The sequence below is a fragment of the Corylus avellana genome, chromosome ca3, assembly GCF_901000735.1.
Source record: "Corylus avellana chromosome ca3, CavTom2PMs-1.0".
NCBI classification, from domain to species: Eukaryota; Viridiplantae; Streptophyta; class Magnoliopsida; order Fagales; family Betulaceae; genus Corylus; species Corylus avellana.
This window is the reverse complement of record NC_081543.1, coordinates 28,025,603-28,044,252: the sequence shown is the minus strand read 5'-3', so window position 1 is coordinate 28,044,252 and position 18,650 is coordinate 28,025,603. Positions and strand designations below refer to the sequence as shown.

Genomic DNA, 18,650 nt, shown 5'->3' with positions numbered 1-18,650 from the left:
AAAGTGATGCCCTATCTTTGATGTCAAGATAAGACAATTGAGGCTTGAGCCACACTTTTTAGCTGACCAGTTTGCGTTGGGCCAAAATCATTTTAAAAACTTGACTTTGTGCCATGTATGGGTTTTTCTTTTGGGAATCATGGACCGTTGTGTTGCTACGAGTTTAGATTAGGCGCCTAATTCTCCATTGAAACTTCTGCTAAAAAATGAAAAAGAAACAATGTTACAACAGCTGTGACTAAAATCCTCCCTGTTTTTGCTTTTGCCCCTAGATCTTCTAAGCAGATGACACTGAGCATCAAGCCCTAGTTACAAATATTACAAAATACACACAGCGAAAGGCAGATTTCTACTAACTATCTCAGATAACTAGCTGCCTTTCTTCTAGGAGTTTACATTTCCATGGAGATCCTTATTGCCTTCCAAGCAAGGTTGTTGAGAACCAACTCCACTGCAACTTGGCAAGCTCACATTTCCAGGCTCATGTCCTGACACAGGTTTTTCTGCTGAATCAAAATTGAACGAAATGTCGTTTTGGAAAGAGCTGGGTAAGCCAAAATCTGGCAATGCCAAACTACTATCCCTCTGCGCGTGAGAGATATCAAGTTGTTCCTGGAAGCTTCCTTGAATTGCCAAATTATCTTCCACGGGTATTGCGCCAGTAAGAGTTTTGAATGCAAATTCTAGGCATGGGTCTGACCAAGAATCCCCGAAAGGAAAGGAGAACTGTGGTTCTATCATTATTTCACTTTGAGGCATTTGAGGTGTCTCTTTGGAAACAACTTGGGCTTCAAGAGGCTCTTTGCTCCTGTTTGATGATTCTCCAAGTACTGGAGTATTTAAGTTTGTAGAAGTATGATGTGCCGCAGGCTCCATGGCTAGCCCAGCCTCAAGCTGCTGAGATGGTCCATCTGCCAAAACCACAGGTGGAATGGCTTCACTTTCATGAGACTTTCTACTTGCATTTTGAAGAGCTCGTTTACTGGAAATCGAATTGGCCGCCATCTCAGGTTCAAATCCAGCAAGTCGACCTGAAGACCGAGGCGGTACTTTAAGCTCTTTTTTGTTCTTAGATTTCTTCACATTAACCCGGGTTCTATTGCTGCTCTTTTTTATTCCACCCTCAAGAGCATTCTCGTTTTGCGGGATCTCAACAGGCCTGTTATTAGTAGTGTCCTCCAGTGGCAATGCACCTGTAAGAGTCTTGATTGCAAATTCTAGGCATGGATCTGACCAAGAATTCACAAATGGACAGTAGGGTTGTTCTTGTTTCTCATCATCCATTGTTTCGGTTTCCAGCACCTCCAGTTGCTCTTTGGAAGCAGCTTGGTTTTCGAGAGGCCTCTTGCTCTTCTCTGATGGCTCTCCATGTAATGGATTGTTCAAGTCTTTAGAAGCATGATGTTCATTCACAGTTTCTTGCCCATCTTTGGGCTGCTCAGATGCTCCATTTGACAAACTACATGGAGCCAATCCTGCATCTGGACCAGCTCCACTTTCACTAAACTTCCTAGTTGAAACTCGAAAAGCTTGTTGACTGCGAACAGAGTTGACAACCTGCTCAGGTTCAAGCCCCGCAAGCCGTTTCGAAGATCGGCAAGGCATGTTAAACTCTTTCTTCTTCTTGGACTTGTTTAAGTTAATCTGATTTTTCCTAGTGCTCTTTTCCTTCATATTCTCAAGGCCATTCTTCTCCTGCAGGATATCAACCGCAGGAGTTAAAACACTCTCATCATTGGCAGGGAGACTTTTTTCCTTCATATTCTCAAGGCCATTCTTCTCCTGCAGGATATCAACCACAGGAGTTAAAACACGCTCATCATTGGCAGGGAGACTTTTTGGTCGACCTTTTCTCTTGGGGCCATCAGCTTTAGGCAATGTTGACCTCCCTGGATTAGAATTTTCCATCGTTTCAGCAGACTCTTTAATTGTATCCCCCACTGAATGCTTGCCTATGACAATCTCAGCTGTGGGAGCAAAAGCAACCCTCTGTTCAGCAGATACTTTACTTGCTCGCCCTCTCCTTGAGCTCTTGGCTTCTGCCGATACCAAGCTGTCCTTGTCAGAACTTCCCTTACCTGCAGTAAAAAGTTCGACACAGAAGAAATGCAGTTTAGTAAATAATTTGGTTCATTATTGAACTCCTCTTGACTTCGATCAACTTTTAGTATAATTGATGAATCATGCTACGAGAAGTGTTCATCATCTATGATCTCTCACCTGCAAAAGGCCTCTGTCTAGCTGCTGGGGGATTTAATTTCTGCCTTTTAGCTGCAGTTGATGGCTATAAGACCCCAAAAAAAAAAGGCAAATATAAAATCAAAATCTTCCTCCGGAATAATGTCTAAACTGCCCAAAAAACACAATAAAATGGAGAAGTGTTCAATAAGGTTAATATGATTTGCATATAGCCAGTCATATCCACGTGGTTATAGTTGCAGTATATGAGAATCAGACTTGATCCAGGGGATCTCGGTATTCAGAATATTAAAGAAACTATGGACAAAAACTCTTGGTGTTTGTGGAAGTAGGTAAAAGGGAATGAATTAAATGAGATTCACAGCCAACTGTTTACCGGATGGGATAAGTATATCGTTTAGTAGGTATAAAGAGTTGAATAGTACAATAGAAGAAAAAAGGAGAGAGTAAGGAAAAGAAAAGACTGCTTGTAAGAAAGTGAGACCCAAACATCAGGGTTATCCCCCTGGTAATTTATTATTTATATTAGCGTCTCCGGTAGCAAGTACATAAATGCCCTCTCATAAAATAACATAAACATAAACATAAAACATATAATAAATGTAGTTCAACAACACTCCCCCTCAAGTTGAGGCAAAAATATCTCGCATTCTCAACTTAAAATTGTGTGAAAGACATTACTCAAAACTCCCTCCATTAGAATATATGCAAGTTGTTCTCCTATCTTTACATTACATATGGTGTACAAGCTAATCCTGATCACAATTTTTCCTTAAGAAAATGCCTGTAATCTCTACATGCTTAGTTCGGTCATGTTGGATTGGATTGTAAACAATGTTAAGGCTCGCTTTATTATCACAATACAGTCTCTTGGAATCTTTAGTCAAACCCAAGTTCTTTCAATAATATTTTATACCATAATATTTCCAACACTACATGAGTCATGGCTTTGAATTCTGCATCTGCACTGGACTTAGCAACCATATACTGCTGTTTTACTACACTAAGTAACTAAATTATCTCCCACAAAAGTGTAATATCATAAAGTGGAAAATCGATCCATAACTGATCTAACCCAATCTACATCTGTGTAAGCTCCTATCTTCAAGTGATGTCGAGAAAAAAAACGAACCCTTACTAGGGGCAGATTATAAGTGGCGAAGGATCTGTTAGACTGCCTCTAGATAAGACTCTTGTGGCAAATGCATAAACTAACTCACCACACTAACTGCATATGTAATATTTGGATGAGTATGAGCCAAATAAATCAACTTGCCAACCAATTTGCCGATATCTGCCCATTTTCTGCTAGAGGACTCTTACTACTTTCACCCAACTGAATATTCGACTGTACCAAATTATCAATAGCTTTAAACCCGAGCATCAATAACATATTCTTGGTGAGAAACAAATACGCCATGTCTCAACCTGGTCACCTCAATAGCTAAAAAATTAGGGTTAATTACCTCCCCCCACCTCCCCTTTTTTTTTAAATGACCACTTATTTCATATAGCCCCATGAACTACCACTTGTCACACTCAACTGTCTTAAATTGTCATTTATTGGCAAAAAACCTCTCTGTTAGTCAAGATCGTTAAATCAAACGGAATGTAAATCTTTTGGACATAAAATGACAAAAATATCCTCAAATAAAAAATAAGGAAACATTCAGTTCCATTTCTTTCTCTCGGTTTTCTAAACAGAAAATTAGGAAACAAAGCTTACCAAAAGAAGAAAAAAAATATCAATATATCGAATTGCAACAAAAGAGAATCAATATTTTCATACAAAATCAAGATCGACATAATACTAGGAATCAAGCTGAGTACTACTCTTTCAATTTTATCTTTACAGAGGTTAGACTAATGCTCTATTTGGTTGCATGGAAACAAAACGGATTTTAGTAAGAATCAAAGTTTTTCTTTTTCTCTTCCTGCGGTTTCTTGGTAAATAAATAAAGCAAAGAATCAACGTAAAAGATCACTAACTTTTCTCTCTGAAATACTTTGTTTGAGACGATGATACTGAATCTTACATCATCAGATCTGAAGCATGACACTCTAAAACCCAAGCCAAAGTAACCCTCTCTCTCTCTGTGTCATCCATAACCCTCTCTCCCCATCATCCAAACCACAACAACCCAACCCCAGCTTCTGATACAGAGCACCAAACCCATGGATACTTCATAGGTCAATCTAAACAATATGCATTAACACAAACAAAAACTAATTAGGAATATACCCTGATTTGTGCCAAAGGCAACAAAAAGTGAAGAACAAAAATCACTCTGACGTTTTTCATCAAGTTCAGCTTTTTCTCTCTCAGATCTATATATTTTGTGAAAATGGGTTTACAATGATTGATTGTGTATTGTATGTATTGATTTCTCATCCTACCTTCTTGTTTAGATGCAATACGACCTCATCTCGCTTCAAATCCGATGATGTAAGAATATCCCATGGTCCAGCCACCACCCCCAGGTGTTGGGGTGGTTTAGCCACCCTTAGGATGACTTTTTTCTTTTCTTTTGGTGGCTTTTTTCCTTCTTAGGGTATTTTCATCATTTTACATTCTTTTAACCATTTTGACTAACAACACAATTTTTTGTAAGAAAATGGTAGTTCAAGGAAGTTGAGTGTGACAAGTGAAAATTCACGGGGGAAATGTGTAGATGAGTGGCAGTTTGGAGGGGGGAAGGTAATTATTTCTAAAAAATATTCAGAATGCCCAAGTCTTTTATTTCAAAATCATTGGCAAGATAATTTTTTAATCATTGTATCTCCTCAACATTATTTCCTATAAATACAATATCATTTACATAAACAATAAGAGCAGATACCTTTATTTGAAAAGAATTCTTGATGAAAAGTGTATGATCAGCTCCACTTTGTTTATAAGCATAGTGCAGAAAAAACTCTCAAACTATGCCCTAAGAGATTGTTTCAGTCCATAGAATGCTTCCATATATACTTCTAAGTCTCCATGAAGAAATACATTTTTCACATCAAGTTGGTAGAGTGACCAATATAAATTTGCTGCCAACGAGTGTAGGACTCAAATAGAGTTCATCTTTGTTACCAGGGCAAATGTCTCCTCATAGTCTATCCCATAGGTTTGTGTAAAACCTTTTGCAACCAATCTGGTCTTGTATCTTTCTACAAAACCATTTGTCTCATGTTTTACTGTAAATACTCATGTGTATCGAACAACCTTTTTTGCAATATACAATTCAATGAAATCCAAAGTGTTACTTTTGTGAGGGGCTTTCATCTCTTCCTGCATTGCTTCCCTCTACTTTGGGTCACTTATTTCTTTTAAATTTTGACGAATAGACAAATAAGACAATTTGGACACAAAGAAACGAGATAAGAAACAAAGTTAGATGTGGATGTTGAGTACATCATTTAACTTCTTTAGAACATTCCTAGTAGACTCACCAAAATAGGATTTTGGTAAGCCAAATCATTAAAAGTCACAAAAAATGCTCCCCAATAGACTCAACAAATTATTAAAACTTATTTCCTCTCCCTTTTATTTCTTTTTCTCACTCTCAACCCACCCAAACGTTCACGTTGGAAGAGAACCTAGAGGAACACAAAGCCAAGCCAAGCTATCGATCACCACCGTTAGGAAAAGACAAATTTTAAAAAATATGACCATTAAGAAAAGACATTTTAAAAAATATGACTGTTTATGATAAGACAAATATTCAAAAATATGACAGTTAGGAAAATACAATTTTTAAAAAATATGAACATTAGAATAAGACAAATAGTCAGAAATATGACCGTTAGGAAAAGACAAACATTCAAAAATATAAATGTTAGAGAAAGAAAAAAGAAATCTTTGAAAAATAATATGTAAATAGAATAATAAAAGTGTATAGCTAAAATGGTGAGACTGTTGGGAATGCTTTAAAAAAGTTGATAGCTAAAATTGAGAAAAGTGATTTTTGAATAAGACAAATAGTCAGAAAGAATAAAGAAATCTTTGAAAAATAATATGTAATTAGAATAATAAAAGTGTATAGCTAAAATGGTGATTGCTGGGATTGCTTTAAAAAAGTTGATAGCTAAAATTGAGAAAAGTGATTTTTGGCTGTTTTGGCTAGTAAAATTTGGTGAGTTTACTAGGAATGCTCTTAGGTTGTGCAATAGGTAGATCTATATCACTGACAACAAATACTGAAGATTTTAAATTTGAGATAGAAGTAGAATTACCTTGATCAGAGTTTCATGTTTGGCAAGGAGCAAAGGAAATGGTCTTACTCTTCTGCCGTCTAAAGTAACCTCTTAACTTCTCCATTGGTGCCTACATGGCTTATCAGTCGGTGAAGGTGACGATTCATTCGCAGGAGGCTCTTTTTATGTTCTCACAAATTAGCAAGAATAGGTAAAGGAAATTTCTCTAGAAACTTATCTTCACTCTTTGACTTTGAGAAGTTTGGGCTGAGGGAAAATAAGATTGTGATTCAAAGAAAATCACATCCACCGACACAAAATGCTCCTATGATAGGGGATGATAACACTTGTAAGACTAAGACTTAGTGGGATGATAACCTAAGACACATTTGAGGACTCGAGGATCCAACTTACTCCAAGTTGGAGCATGGAGGTGGACAAAAGAAACATGTCCGAACACTCGAGAGTGAACAACAAATTGGGAAGAAAATAATGGCGAGGAAGTGTTTTAAAATCTAAGACACGAGATGGCATCTGACTGATAAGATATGCAGCGGTTAGTATGCATCACCCTAATAAGGTTTAGGAACATACATAGAAAACATTAAGGTTTGGGTTACCTCCAAAAGAAGCTGATTTTTCCACCCAACAAATCTGCTTTGTTAGGAAGTATTCACACAATTGGTTTGATGGAGGATGCCATTTTGACGAAAATTTGTACGAAGGTTACTAGATGGATATTCACCCCCATTATCAGAACGAACAAATTTTATAGAGGTATTAAATTTTGTCTTAATCATTTTGTAAAACAATTGGAAAACTAATAGCATATCACATTTGTCCTTTGATAGGTCCAAGTGGTCCAAGAATAATCATCAATAAACGAAATGAACCAACGATATCTAGATAAAGAAACCACTAGGAAAGGCTCCAAACATGAGTATGAATGAGAACAAAAGGCTCAAAACTTTTATTAGTACTAGGAGGAAAAGAGACTCGATAGTGTTTGGTCAGCTCACAAATTTCACACTAAAACTTTTTTTTTTTTTTTTTGATAAATAATAAATATATTATCAAACGCGTAGAGGGGCGCAACCTATGTACATAAGATATATACAAAGTATCCCCTACAGATTAGAAAAAGAATTACATAACTCTAAGAAATCAGAAAAAGTAGAATCATGCGATTGAGGCCAATTCACTCTCCAAGAGAACAAAGCAGTTAACGCCAATTTCCGCAATTCAATCATGCTGCTCTCACGATCCTCAAAGCTTCGTGCATTCCGTTCTTGCCATAGACACCACATCACACACAATGGAATTAGCCTCCATATGTGCAAAGCAAGCCGATTACCCAACTGTCTCCTCCAACTCTCCAAACAATCAAATCATCTTTCTCGGCATAACCCAACTAACTCCAAAAAGTTGAAGAAATACATTCCATATCTCAGTCGCAACCTCATAATGCAGGAGTAGATGGTCAATGGATTCTCCACATTTTTTACACATGTAACACCACTCCATCACCATAACATTCCTCTTCCGTAAATTATCCAAAGTGAGGATTTTTCCTAAAACCACCGTCCACACAAAGAAAGCCACACTCTTAGAAACATTATTATGTAAAAATAAAGGAAGCATGCATTGCAACAAGAAAAGAACGAAGGATGCCTCGGTCATTGATGTTAAGAGTCAAATTCTTGCTGCAAAAGTCATTTGACTGTACCGTGTGATAAGCCTGTTTGAGCCAACCATGAGTCTTGGGATAAGAATCCAGATAGGAAAAACCATCCCTCAAGCTACCATCGCCAGTCATCTCCTCCATAACTAAGTCCTCAAAACAGTAATGAGAATAAAATATGAATCTACAATTCAAATCAAGGGTAGTACGCGTAATACAATAGATTAGTGGCATGGTTATATAAAGAACGATGACAAGGTCCAAACAAAGGTGAGAGAGAACCATAAGTATTCTAACTTTTTTCCAATCGAAACAAAGGTTATAAGTGGAAAATAAAGAAGATAAAAAGGTCATATGATCGGAGGCCCTCGAATCAATGATCCAAGGGTTGTTAGATTTAGTGGACGATGCGTTCAAAGCAAAGGCGAAATTACTTGTATGAACAAGTGAGGAGGATGCAGTAGTGGATTGTTCATGTTGAGCCATAAGTCGACGAAGAGTGTCTACCTCTTCCTTTTTGAGTGCACTAGTGTTAAAGTAGGGCTAGGAGTAGGTGTGGAAAGTGTCGCCATTACCATATAAATGTTATTGGCACAAGACCAAGTTACACCTCCTCAAAGACGCCTTCTACCTCTTATGGGACGACCATGAAGTCTCCAACAAGTTTCCTAGTACGCCTTGTCTTGTCTTGTTACAGTGACCACAAAAATAGCTTGTCTTTGTCGTCTAGGGTAGTATTTGTCACCTTCCCCCCATCACAATTCACAACTCTTGTAATCTCCTTTACTAGTGCATTGAGATTCAGTGACTAAGGCAGATTGCTCCTATGAAGCGGAGTGGAGCATAGTACTATGACTCTCCTCATTCTGAACATATGCAAATATCTCCCTTAAAGAAGGAAGAGGATCCTTTCACATAATTTGAACTCGAACTACATCATATTCTTAATTCAAACCCATGAGGAACTCAGAGATACAACCCTCTTCTATCATTCTACGGATTTATGCATCTGTTGCACACTTGGTTTGGAAGTTCTAATAATGATCCAAATCCTACCACAAACCATGAAGTTATGAAAATACATAGCTACAGACCACTCACTTTGGGGTTGTTCCATGAATCTGACATTTTAGTTCATATGTGCTGCATTATCCATTTTAGAATAGGTTTGAACTTCCAAATCCCAACTTTCCTTTGCAGTGTGAAGAAATAAATGTCCTTCACTAGGCTATGGTTTGCCTAGAGTGCAATAGCCAAGACATAGTAATGGAATTTTTAGCTTCCCATTTATAGTAGGACCATCCAGCGGTGGTTCAATGATCTTACCATTTAAGAATAGGTTTAAACTTCCAAATCCCAACTTTCCTTTGCAGTGTGAAGAAATAAATGTCCTTCGCTAGGCTATGGTTGCCTAGAGTGCAATAGCCAAGACATAGTAATGGAATTTTTAGCTTCCCATTTATAGTAGGACCATCCAGCGGTGGTTCAATGATCTTACCATTTAAATATCCCATTTTTCCTTTACTCTCAACATATAAGAGTGTTGACGCTGAACAAGCAAGGCAGTTAAGCCCATCCAATTTTACTATTGTGATATGAATAGCTCAACTGTCAATAAGAAGGCAGGCTCCACACCCTGGAAAGATATGCATGTTCAGGTTACGTATCTTTGAAAACACAAAACACTTATTGCTTTAAAAAATAGGAAGGTTGCCTCACGACAACCACCAATGGAAGAGCGGGTGTGTAAGGACCGAGGAAAAAGCAATAGCCACATTTGCACTATCGTTACAAAAGACTAGTCAACTTGAAACTCCCCAAGAATCACTTACAAAGCTCAATTTCATCTAGTAAACAATATGAGACTTAGCACCCATGACTCTCTTTATAAACTACCCACTCTATGTGGGCTAGTCATCTTACCAATATGTAACCGGAGTGTTAAAAACTCCCCTCTTAAATCTTTGACATCCTCGTTAAGGCCATGTCATGCAATGGTCTAGTACCACATGGCGTTACAACCTGATTCTGATACCATTTGTAACGACCCAGGAAAAAACGCTAGTAACATCACCCAAAAATGAATAGTTAATTTGGAACTTTCCTAAAATCACTCATAAAGTCTAGTTTCACCTAATAAGTAAGTAATGTGGGACTTACCACTTATGTGTCTTTATAAATCACCCACTTTATGTGGACTACTCATTTTTTTAATATGGGACCGAAGTGTTACAATGTAACCGTGCAACCACCCCATCAGGTTAGCCTCAACAAGACAGTGGTAGCCAAGTAGCCACCCCAACAAGACAAAGGTGGCCATGCAGCCACCCTACTTATAAATAAATAATAAATCATGCTTCACACCTGAAAAAATACGCATGTTCATATCATTGAAAACACAACACACTTTCAAAAAGTTCACCAAACAGTCTTCTTTTGTGGCACCCACAAAAGAGACTTTTCAAATGTGAACCGTACCAAAAACACTTATCAATTTTTTTTTATTTATATATATATATATATATATCAAAAGCTTTTCAAATAAAAAAACGAAACAAATACTTTTCAAAATGTTTAACAAGCATAGCCCAAGATTTCTTTTTTTTTTAAAAAAAAAAGAACACCCTAGACTAAGACGATGGACACTTTTCACATCCTTAATAAGCAAAATCAAGCATTGACACCGATCTGAAACAATCCCAAGGCCATGGTTGTCAAGTTTTCAAGCATGTCCGTGAATGCCACCAGACGCCACTCATTGACCACCTTCAAGACACATAGAATGCCCATGTGCTTTTTAACGCAGTCCTACTGCCCATGTTGGCCTTAACATCCATACGGCTAATGTCAACGGCCAGACACCACAAAATGTCAAAAAAACTGTTTTTTTGTAGGTTTTTCTAGGATTTGATTGCTCTGATGCCAAGTCGAATAGTATAATGGGAAGAAAAAAAAGAGAGAAAAGAAACTAAGATAGTAGGGAAAAGAAAAGATTGCTTGTGTGAGAGTGAGACCCAAAACTTAGGGTTTTCCTCCTGGTAATGTCTTATTTATATAGTATCTCATGGTGCAGTACATAAATCCTCTCTTATAAAATAAAAGTAGTTCAACAACATAAGTTGACATACTTGAAATTTAACCTGTAACAGTATCAAAGAATGAAATCTAAAAGCACTAGCCAAATTAAATGTAACAAACAAAGAAATAGAGACTAGTTTTAAGCAAGATGAATGGAGGGTTTTTTTAATAAATAATATGGTGAAATTGGAAAAATGAAAATGCATATAGTTTTCTCACAGCCTTAAAGGTATAAAAGAAGTTGTTATTCTCTTTTAGGACAGAGAGATTGCTAATTAATGATCTATTTTTTCTTTTTTAATCAATGAAAATTGGTATGTTCTCTAATGCAATGTGAGATTTTTCATTCATTGTTAACTGAAAATACTAGGGATTGTAAGGTGTAATATCACAAGTTTTAGAAATTTGATACAGAATTAATTGAAATTACTAGGGACACCATTGCATAAAAAAGATAAATGACATGACTGGTATCATGAATACATTACTTGTAGGACTAAACGAGCCGAGCCAAGTTGAGCAATAAGGTGTTCCAGCTTTGTTTTACTCTCAAGTTGAACACAAGCTTAAGTCAGATCTCATTGTTATGTTCAAGTTTGGTTTGTTAATTTCTAGAATGAGCTCAAACTTGCTCACAATCTCTGTTGACTTTGTAACGTAAATTAACTTAATTAATTTTTCACTCAAAAAGCCTATATTTCTGCCTTTTTGTTGGTTCACATTAGACACCAAATTATATTATGAATTTCATTAATTAATTCATTTATATTTAAGGAACAAAAAAGTTTTATAAAATGTGAAATGCAAATTTGTTTTTTTTTTTTTTTGTAAACAAATTTGCATTTAAGTTGCCCAGCTTAATATCAACTATAACCACTTAGGAAGGAATTGCTAAACTGAACAATGGACATGTAGTTATAATGATGGTAAATGATGATGTATTATACTCTATTAGATCCAACAAACTAGATTCAATGTTTGTTTAATTTTTTTTTTTCTTTAGTAAGTTATACATGCACCCAAAGGATCTTCAACCCACTACCTAATCCTTTATTCCATTCTTATGCAGGAAAGAAGTGCCATTTAAATTAGAGTTCATTGACTCAATGCTTGTTTGAACATTACAGCAAATGAACGTTTGACACCAAATGATAAAGTATCTACAACCCTAATGCTTTGTCCATATATGTTTTCTTTTCCTTTTTGATTATTGTTGACATTCCAAATCTTTATCCAAATGTAAGTACAAATTTTAAAGTTCGATAAAAGAGTTTCAGATACCATTTAATATTCTTCCTATTCCTAAGTTCTAAACAATTTTTTTTTTTTGCCAACATTCTCTAAAGTCAATAGAAAATTAACATTCTATCCAATGTTATAGTGCCAAAGTTTCGCTATTAAATGAAATCAATGCATATGTTCTATCCTTAGATATCAGCAACACAGGTGCAGACTTACTGAGATTTCACCGTTAATCAACTCTTCATTGTTGATGCAGCTTTCCTTTGGTTTAAATGCATTTCTACTAATCTCTCCGGTTTCTAGATAGCGCAAAACATCCTTTTTGGAGCGGAACTTATATCCACTTCTCGGATCTGTGTAATACTGTAGCAAGGAGGTACCAATCAAAATTCATATATTGTGTAGGAATTTGATAACTTTAGTACAAAAGTCATTAAAAATAAATTGCACCTAGTTGACAGTGCTGTCACTCTAGACAGGATGCACAATTGGAATAGATACATATTCGCCTCAATGTGTGTGCATGTGTGTGGAAGGAAGAGAGAGGGACAGGGTGAAGAAATGCCTGCAACTGGACCAAACATGGGCATACAAGATTCCATACCGGGTCCCTTCTAATTCCCAATGCATTCTTTCTTGTCTTGATTTCCTTTATCCACCCTGCTGGTAAATCCTCCGCTGTACACTTCTCGACTACAACCTAGAAAATACTTGAATTATTAGAGATGTATATCAGATTAACTAAAGGTACTAACATAAATTTACATGTATGCAAAATAAAATGACACCATAACTTCTGTATATTATGGAACAAATGTTCCTAGCTAATGGTGCATTAATGATTGTTGCCTTTTTGTCTGGATGTGCAAAGTGCTTTTTTAGTCTTGAGACACGGGACCACCTCGGGTTTAGATCTAGTAAATGGATTACCTTGGGAAATGAAAGGCTGCAAAAGAATATCTCGGGAATGTAAACTTCACACAAATTGAAGAAATAGAGTGCATGTGTGATGAGAGTTTTTCGAAGTCACAGGTGATCATTCAGAGCAATGAGAGAAGTGCTGTAGTAAGATCTCCCATGTACAACTCCTTGCAGTAATAAGGAGTTAAAGGAACAGGTTTAGCCGAAACATTATTTATTTTATTAGCAAGCTGGACTTTCAGATTAATGAACAGATATTGACACTAAGTTATAACAATTAAGAAGTTTTGTGGGCTTACTTTTGGTATCACCAGGGACAAAGGTAGAAATTAGTATAGGTAGGGGCCAAGGGCCAAAAAATTTTGTTGGTAGGGGCAAGTAGGCAACAAAAAAAAAAATACGTTATAAATTTATTTTTACCTTGAAATTTTTTCCAGCCCACAGGGGTATCACCATGGCAATTTCTCTCATACAGCAACTTCAATCGGCCATGGGGAAAATTGAATCACTTGTTTCACGATGAGAGAGAAAAATAGTCTAGATAACTTTAGGGGAAAATCAAATTGGTGGTTTTCAGGATGAAGAGGGCAAACAGATTCTGGACAACTTTCCAAATCAACACGAACCAGGGTCCAGTGGCAAGACATCAACCGGAAAATCTAAATATAACCTCAATGCAGTAGATATTTTCTGGAGTCAAGGATCATATTTGTCATTACAAAGTAGTCAAACTAAGCAGAAATAATATGATGGTGCTCACAAAAAGTGGAATGAGATTTCCTGTAAAAGAAAGGACAACTACAGTAGAAGCTCACATGAAAGCCGTATTTGCTCTTTCTGAGAAGAACTTTTGTGGTTTGAAGTTTAAGTTGGGTTTGGATGGTAATTTTCTTTGGTTGCTGCTGCCTAGCTTGTTTTCTGAGATCCTTAAAACATTGTTAGAGTTGCCTCATACATTTTTGCGTAGTTACACTTTTTATTCTTTATGTGTCTGTAAAGTAAACCTTTTTGTATTCACAAATGTTCTCATATAACCCTATTATTTATCATTAAAGATGAACCTACTTTATAAGGTACAAAAAAAACTTCCCAAATTTGACAAAACATTGTTACTAATACATGTTCTATAGGAGAGAGAGAACAACACTATCCAGTAAAAAAAATTACAAAAATGAAAAGAATGCATGAGAAAATTTATGGGAATGAACTTTGCTCACCAAAGGCAGACCAATATCTGGTTTTCTCTTTATGGGTGTCCTACTACCCAGCTTTAAAGTTTTGAGATATTGAAACACCTGTGGCTTGGAATAGAATTTACATCCGGTCAATGGATCAAGATAACACTGCAACAAGAAAGCAATCACATGAAAAAATTAATGACCAATATTTCCGAAGAACTTCATCACAAGGATGGATGCTATGTAGATGACCTCATTCTACAACTTGAGCAAGGCTGGCCAGGTATAGCAGACTCTGGTTGGCAAAGTACAAGTAGAAAGAGTCCTAAACTTTCTTAATAAACAATTGTTTTCACAAAATAGAGTACTTTCATATTATCAAATGTTTCCATTGATAAAAAATTTAAAATGCCTATAATTAATAATGAACTGGTAAAGTTGGTTTGAAGAATTATTTCCAGACAGAATAGGGATTGAACAGAGCACTGTTAAGGGGTAAACAATCGCTAGAAATTTACCATACCAACAAATCTTGACAGGAGATTAGATTAAGGCCCAGCATTAAAGAGTATGGAATCACGTTATACTCAAGTATGTAGCTTTCTCAGTAATAGTACACTAATAAAATTTATCTTAAAAATCACTCAGGATATTGTTTAGCACATAGCATCCATCAAAACCACTAGAAGATACTGCCAAAACTCTGATCTAATTGTATCTTCATCAATTCCTTTAGTAGGGCTGGAACCTTTCTCAAGGGAGGAACCTTTGCCAAGGGGAGAATTTTTGTATATCATACAATCATTTTTTTTGAAAGTATATATCATACAATCATACCATATCTAATTCGTAGGACTAAAGAATATTGCAGGAAATACAAGGTATAAAATGTTAAAAGTCTCCAATTAAGTGTTTGAACAGGAGAAGAAAATAAAATTTGACTGAAAGACTAATTTCAGCATAATCTTTGAAAGTTATCTTCTTGAGTCTATAGAGACCAATATGCACAATAAGTAAATAAATAAATGAAATTTGAATCAAAAAGGAATATATCAAATAACTGTTACCAACAAATAGATATCAATTAATTACCATAAATTTAAAAATGGAACATTTGCTTTCCTGATGCACGTGCTGATGGGCATGTGATATGCCAACTATCTACTTTAAATTTATGGCTAATTCGTGATTAGTAGCATATAGAAATTCCTCATTTCAACCAACTATAAAGGCAATACAAGGAAAAGAATCAGCCACTAGTGATGCATTAGAAAACCAAAAATAGTAGACATAAAACATCAAAGCTCCCTGACATTGCATCTGCCATGCATAGGAAGGGGATTGGGGTTTGAAGTTATAAAATGGTAGAAGTCCATGCAATGCAAGTGAAAAAAGATCACTTAATAAATGTACATCATACCTTGTACTTTGCTCCAATTTTTGGCCCACTGTTCCGGGTTCTCACCTCCACATTCCAACCTTTAGGTAACCATTCAGGATGTTCATTGGTTCTTACTGCCTTAGGATTGTTTCTAGAGTGCCTTTTGGTGTTTCTATTAGATGGCTGAGGCCTTCTACCTTTTCTGCTACTAACTTTTGTATGGTGGATAACTTCATCCTTGGAGAAGAACTTCTTCCCAGTTTCCAAATTTGTGTAAAACTACAAAATCAGAAAAAATATATATATATATATATCATAAGAATCATAGCAGCTCCATGACCAGATAATTGGTCCTAGTGTTCTTCATTTCAATTTGAAACTTTCTTGGTCTTTAGTTACTTATTCCCTTTGTTACTTGTAAGCCACCATGCAATTCTAACTTTATTGCTCCTTTGCCAAGAGGCCAAAGTAAAAGAGAAGATACTTATAAACTATTACTCCAAGATAACATTAGGGCTCCTAATTTTCCTTCCTTTGTCTTTTCAGCAAATGAAAAGAGCTTATAGGTCGTAAACATAAATAAAGGCTAAATGAAAACAAAACGAAAAGTGGTTTCATCACATGTGGATCAATTAAACAGATATACAACATGTAGCAAAAAATAGTAATGACTCACACAACTATAACTCTAAATACTAGCATAGAGCCATTATTTGTCCGTGATAGTCCTATTAAGATCTTGTTTGTCAGGGGGGGTCTTTACGAAAAGAAGTCTACATTTTTTAAGTTCTGGTAGCCAAACATGAAGTAGACCCAATGAAGTAGCCTTTTGAAATATTTGAATAACCACAACAAAAAGAAAAATCAAGTAACATGTATAGCAAGCTTCCATGATTATCGGGTCGCTCCTATTAAAAATTGTGCAAGTGTGCACATCTGGGTTTTCCCTGCCATGCTCTAACGATTGACAAGAGAAGGTGATATGGATTCCCAAGACGCCAAAATTCCGAACAGCAAAAAAATCTTCCTTCGTCAAATCGCTTCACAGTTACAAACTCATAACAATACATGCTTCTCATGCAAGTGAACGACCAGACTAGGATCATTAGTGTATTTAAGCCAAACCACAAATTAAGAAATAGCACTAGCTCCTCAATTCCAAATGCAAACCTATTTAACACACAATCAAACGTCTTGGTTGCTTGTACATATTCCAATAAGCTGCATGCAATCCCTTTTCTTCCATCATGCGAAAATTTTCAAACACTCACGAAAAAAAACAACATTGACAACTAGGGGTGCTCAAACAATTATAACCGGCGGTTATTGGCTATAACTGCAACCGCCTTGGGTGGTTATCGATTTTTAATAACCGCAACCGCCTAAACGGTTAGCGGTTATTTTATAACCGGCGGTTAGCTGTTATTCAATCCAATAATCGGCTTTTTTAATATGGTCTTTTAGGCTTTTTAAATGTTTTGAGCCTTTAATTGGTCTATTTTTTGGGCTTATTTTATGGGATTTGCCTATTTTTTGGACTTATTTTAAGGGTTTCAAGCCAAACTGTTCCAAAAAAAGATGAAAAAAAAAACATGTTTTTTGGGCCAACCAATATTTTTGAATAAGGTTTAGCCCAAAACATCACATACTACATTATATATTTCACATACATAGTCATAAATAGCCAAAATCCATTAATCCAAATACAAATGAAAAAATTAATATATATATATATATAACGTAGGAGAACTTTACTTAGATTAATTGCATGTCGCAAACGCATACTGTACAACAATCCTCACCGTTAATCAAACTCTTACGGGTAACTGACCCCACCCGCCAAAACCAGTTACCAGGTAATCCGGGAGCTTTCATCCCTGACGGGCTAAGCAGTTTATCCTCATACCCAGAAGGCATATATATATATATATATATATATATATATATATATGAAGGCGGTTAGCAGTTATTATTGCCTTGCCCTGTCCCTAAAACTGCTAACCGCAACTACCCTATGCAGTTAGTGGTTTTGCTTACCAAAGCGGTTAGGAGTTAACAGTTAGCGGTTAGCAGGGCGGTTATAACTGCCCCGTTTGAGGAGCCCTCAATGACAACCATTGCAGCTAACTTATACAAATTGCATGAGCTAAACAAAGCACCATGGTCTACACCAATATACAAAAATAACAATAGGCCCATTAAAGATAAGCAATCATGCACACATATTTGATCATAGAGCTCGACCATTCAACGATTAATATCGTCGTGATTAAATACATCTGTAAAATACAGCTGCAAAAGGTACGAAATTTTAACGATTAAGCACTAAAACCCCCCAAAGTTGAACAAAAATGCAAAAATTAAGCTGAAATGTTAGAAATTACCCTAATTTTGCGACCGGTTTTCTGCACTTTGAATTGGACGACCCAGCCGGAGGGAAGCCAGTCCGGCGAGTTCCGGGCCACCATGTCGCCGGAATCCCAGGTCTCCGTTGACAAGATGGCAGAACGTGACACTTCTTCGGCGATCCTCACTCTCTCGATCGATAATGCCTCTGCCAGCTTTGGGCTTTTGCTTTGTGAAACGGTGAGGGAGAAATGCAAACTGTGAGTGAAACTAAATAATGTATGTGTTAATTGAGTGAAATGAGTCTGATGCCACGTGTTTGTAATTCAACGATTAGGTTAAGAAGATTCTCTTTGAGTTAGGTGCGTTGACAACAGAGCTGTCCCACTTAACCGGACAAGGAAATTTTGTGGTACTTTTTTAATAATTTGGAAAAGTGTAA

General features: G+C 36.3%; 1 protein-coding gene across 1 annotated transcript; it reads right to left on the bottom strand.

Moving 5' to 3' along the window:
* Positions 1–175: 175 nt before the first annotated feature.
* Positions 176–18,467, bottom strand: LOC132173718 (methyl-CpG-binding domain-containing protein 13-like). Its single transcript, XM_059585302.1, has 7 exons — positions 18,247–18,467; positions 15,902–16,141; positions 14,521–14,646; positions 12,987–13,082; positions 12,599–12,745; positions 2,221–2,284; positions 176–2,078 (listed from the first exon to the last, which is right to left on the bottom strand). The coding sequence occupies exons 1-7, from the start codon at positions 18,328–18,330 to the stop codon at positions 385–387; spliced, it is 2,451 nt and encodes an 816-aa protein (XP_059441285.1). The 5' UTR covers positions 18,331–18,467; the 3' UTR covers positions 176–384.
* Between the last annotated feature and the right edge of the window lie 183 nt (positions 18,468–18,650).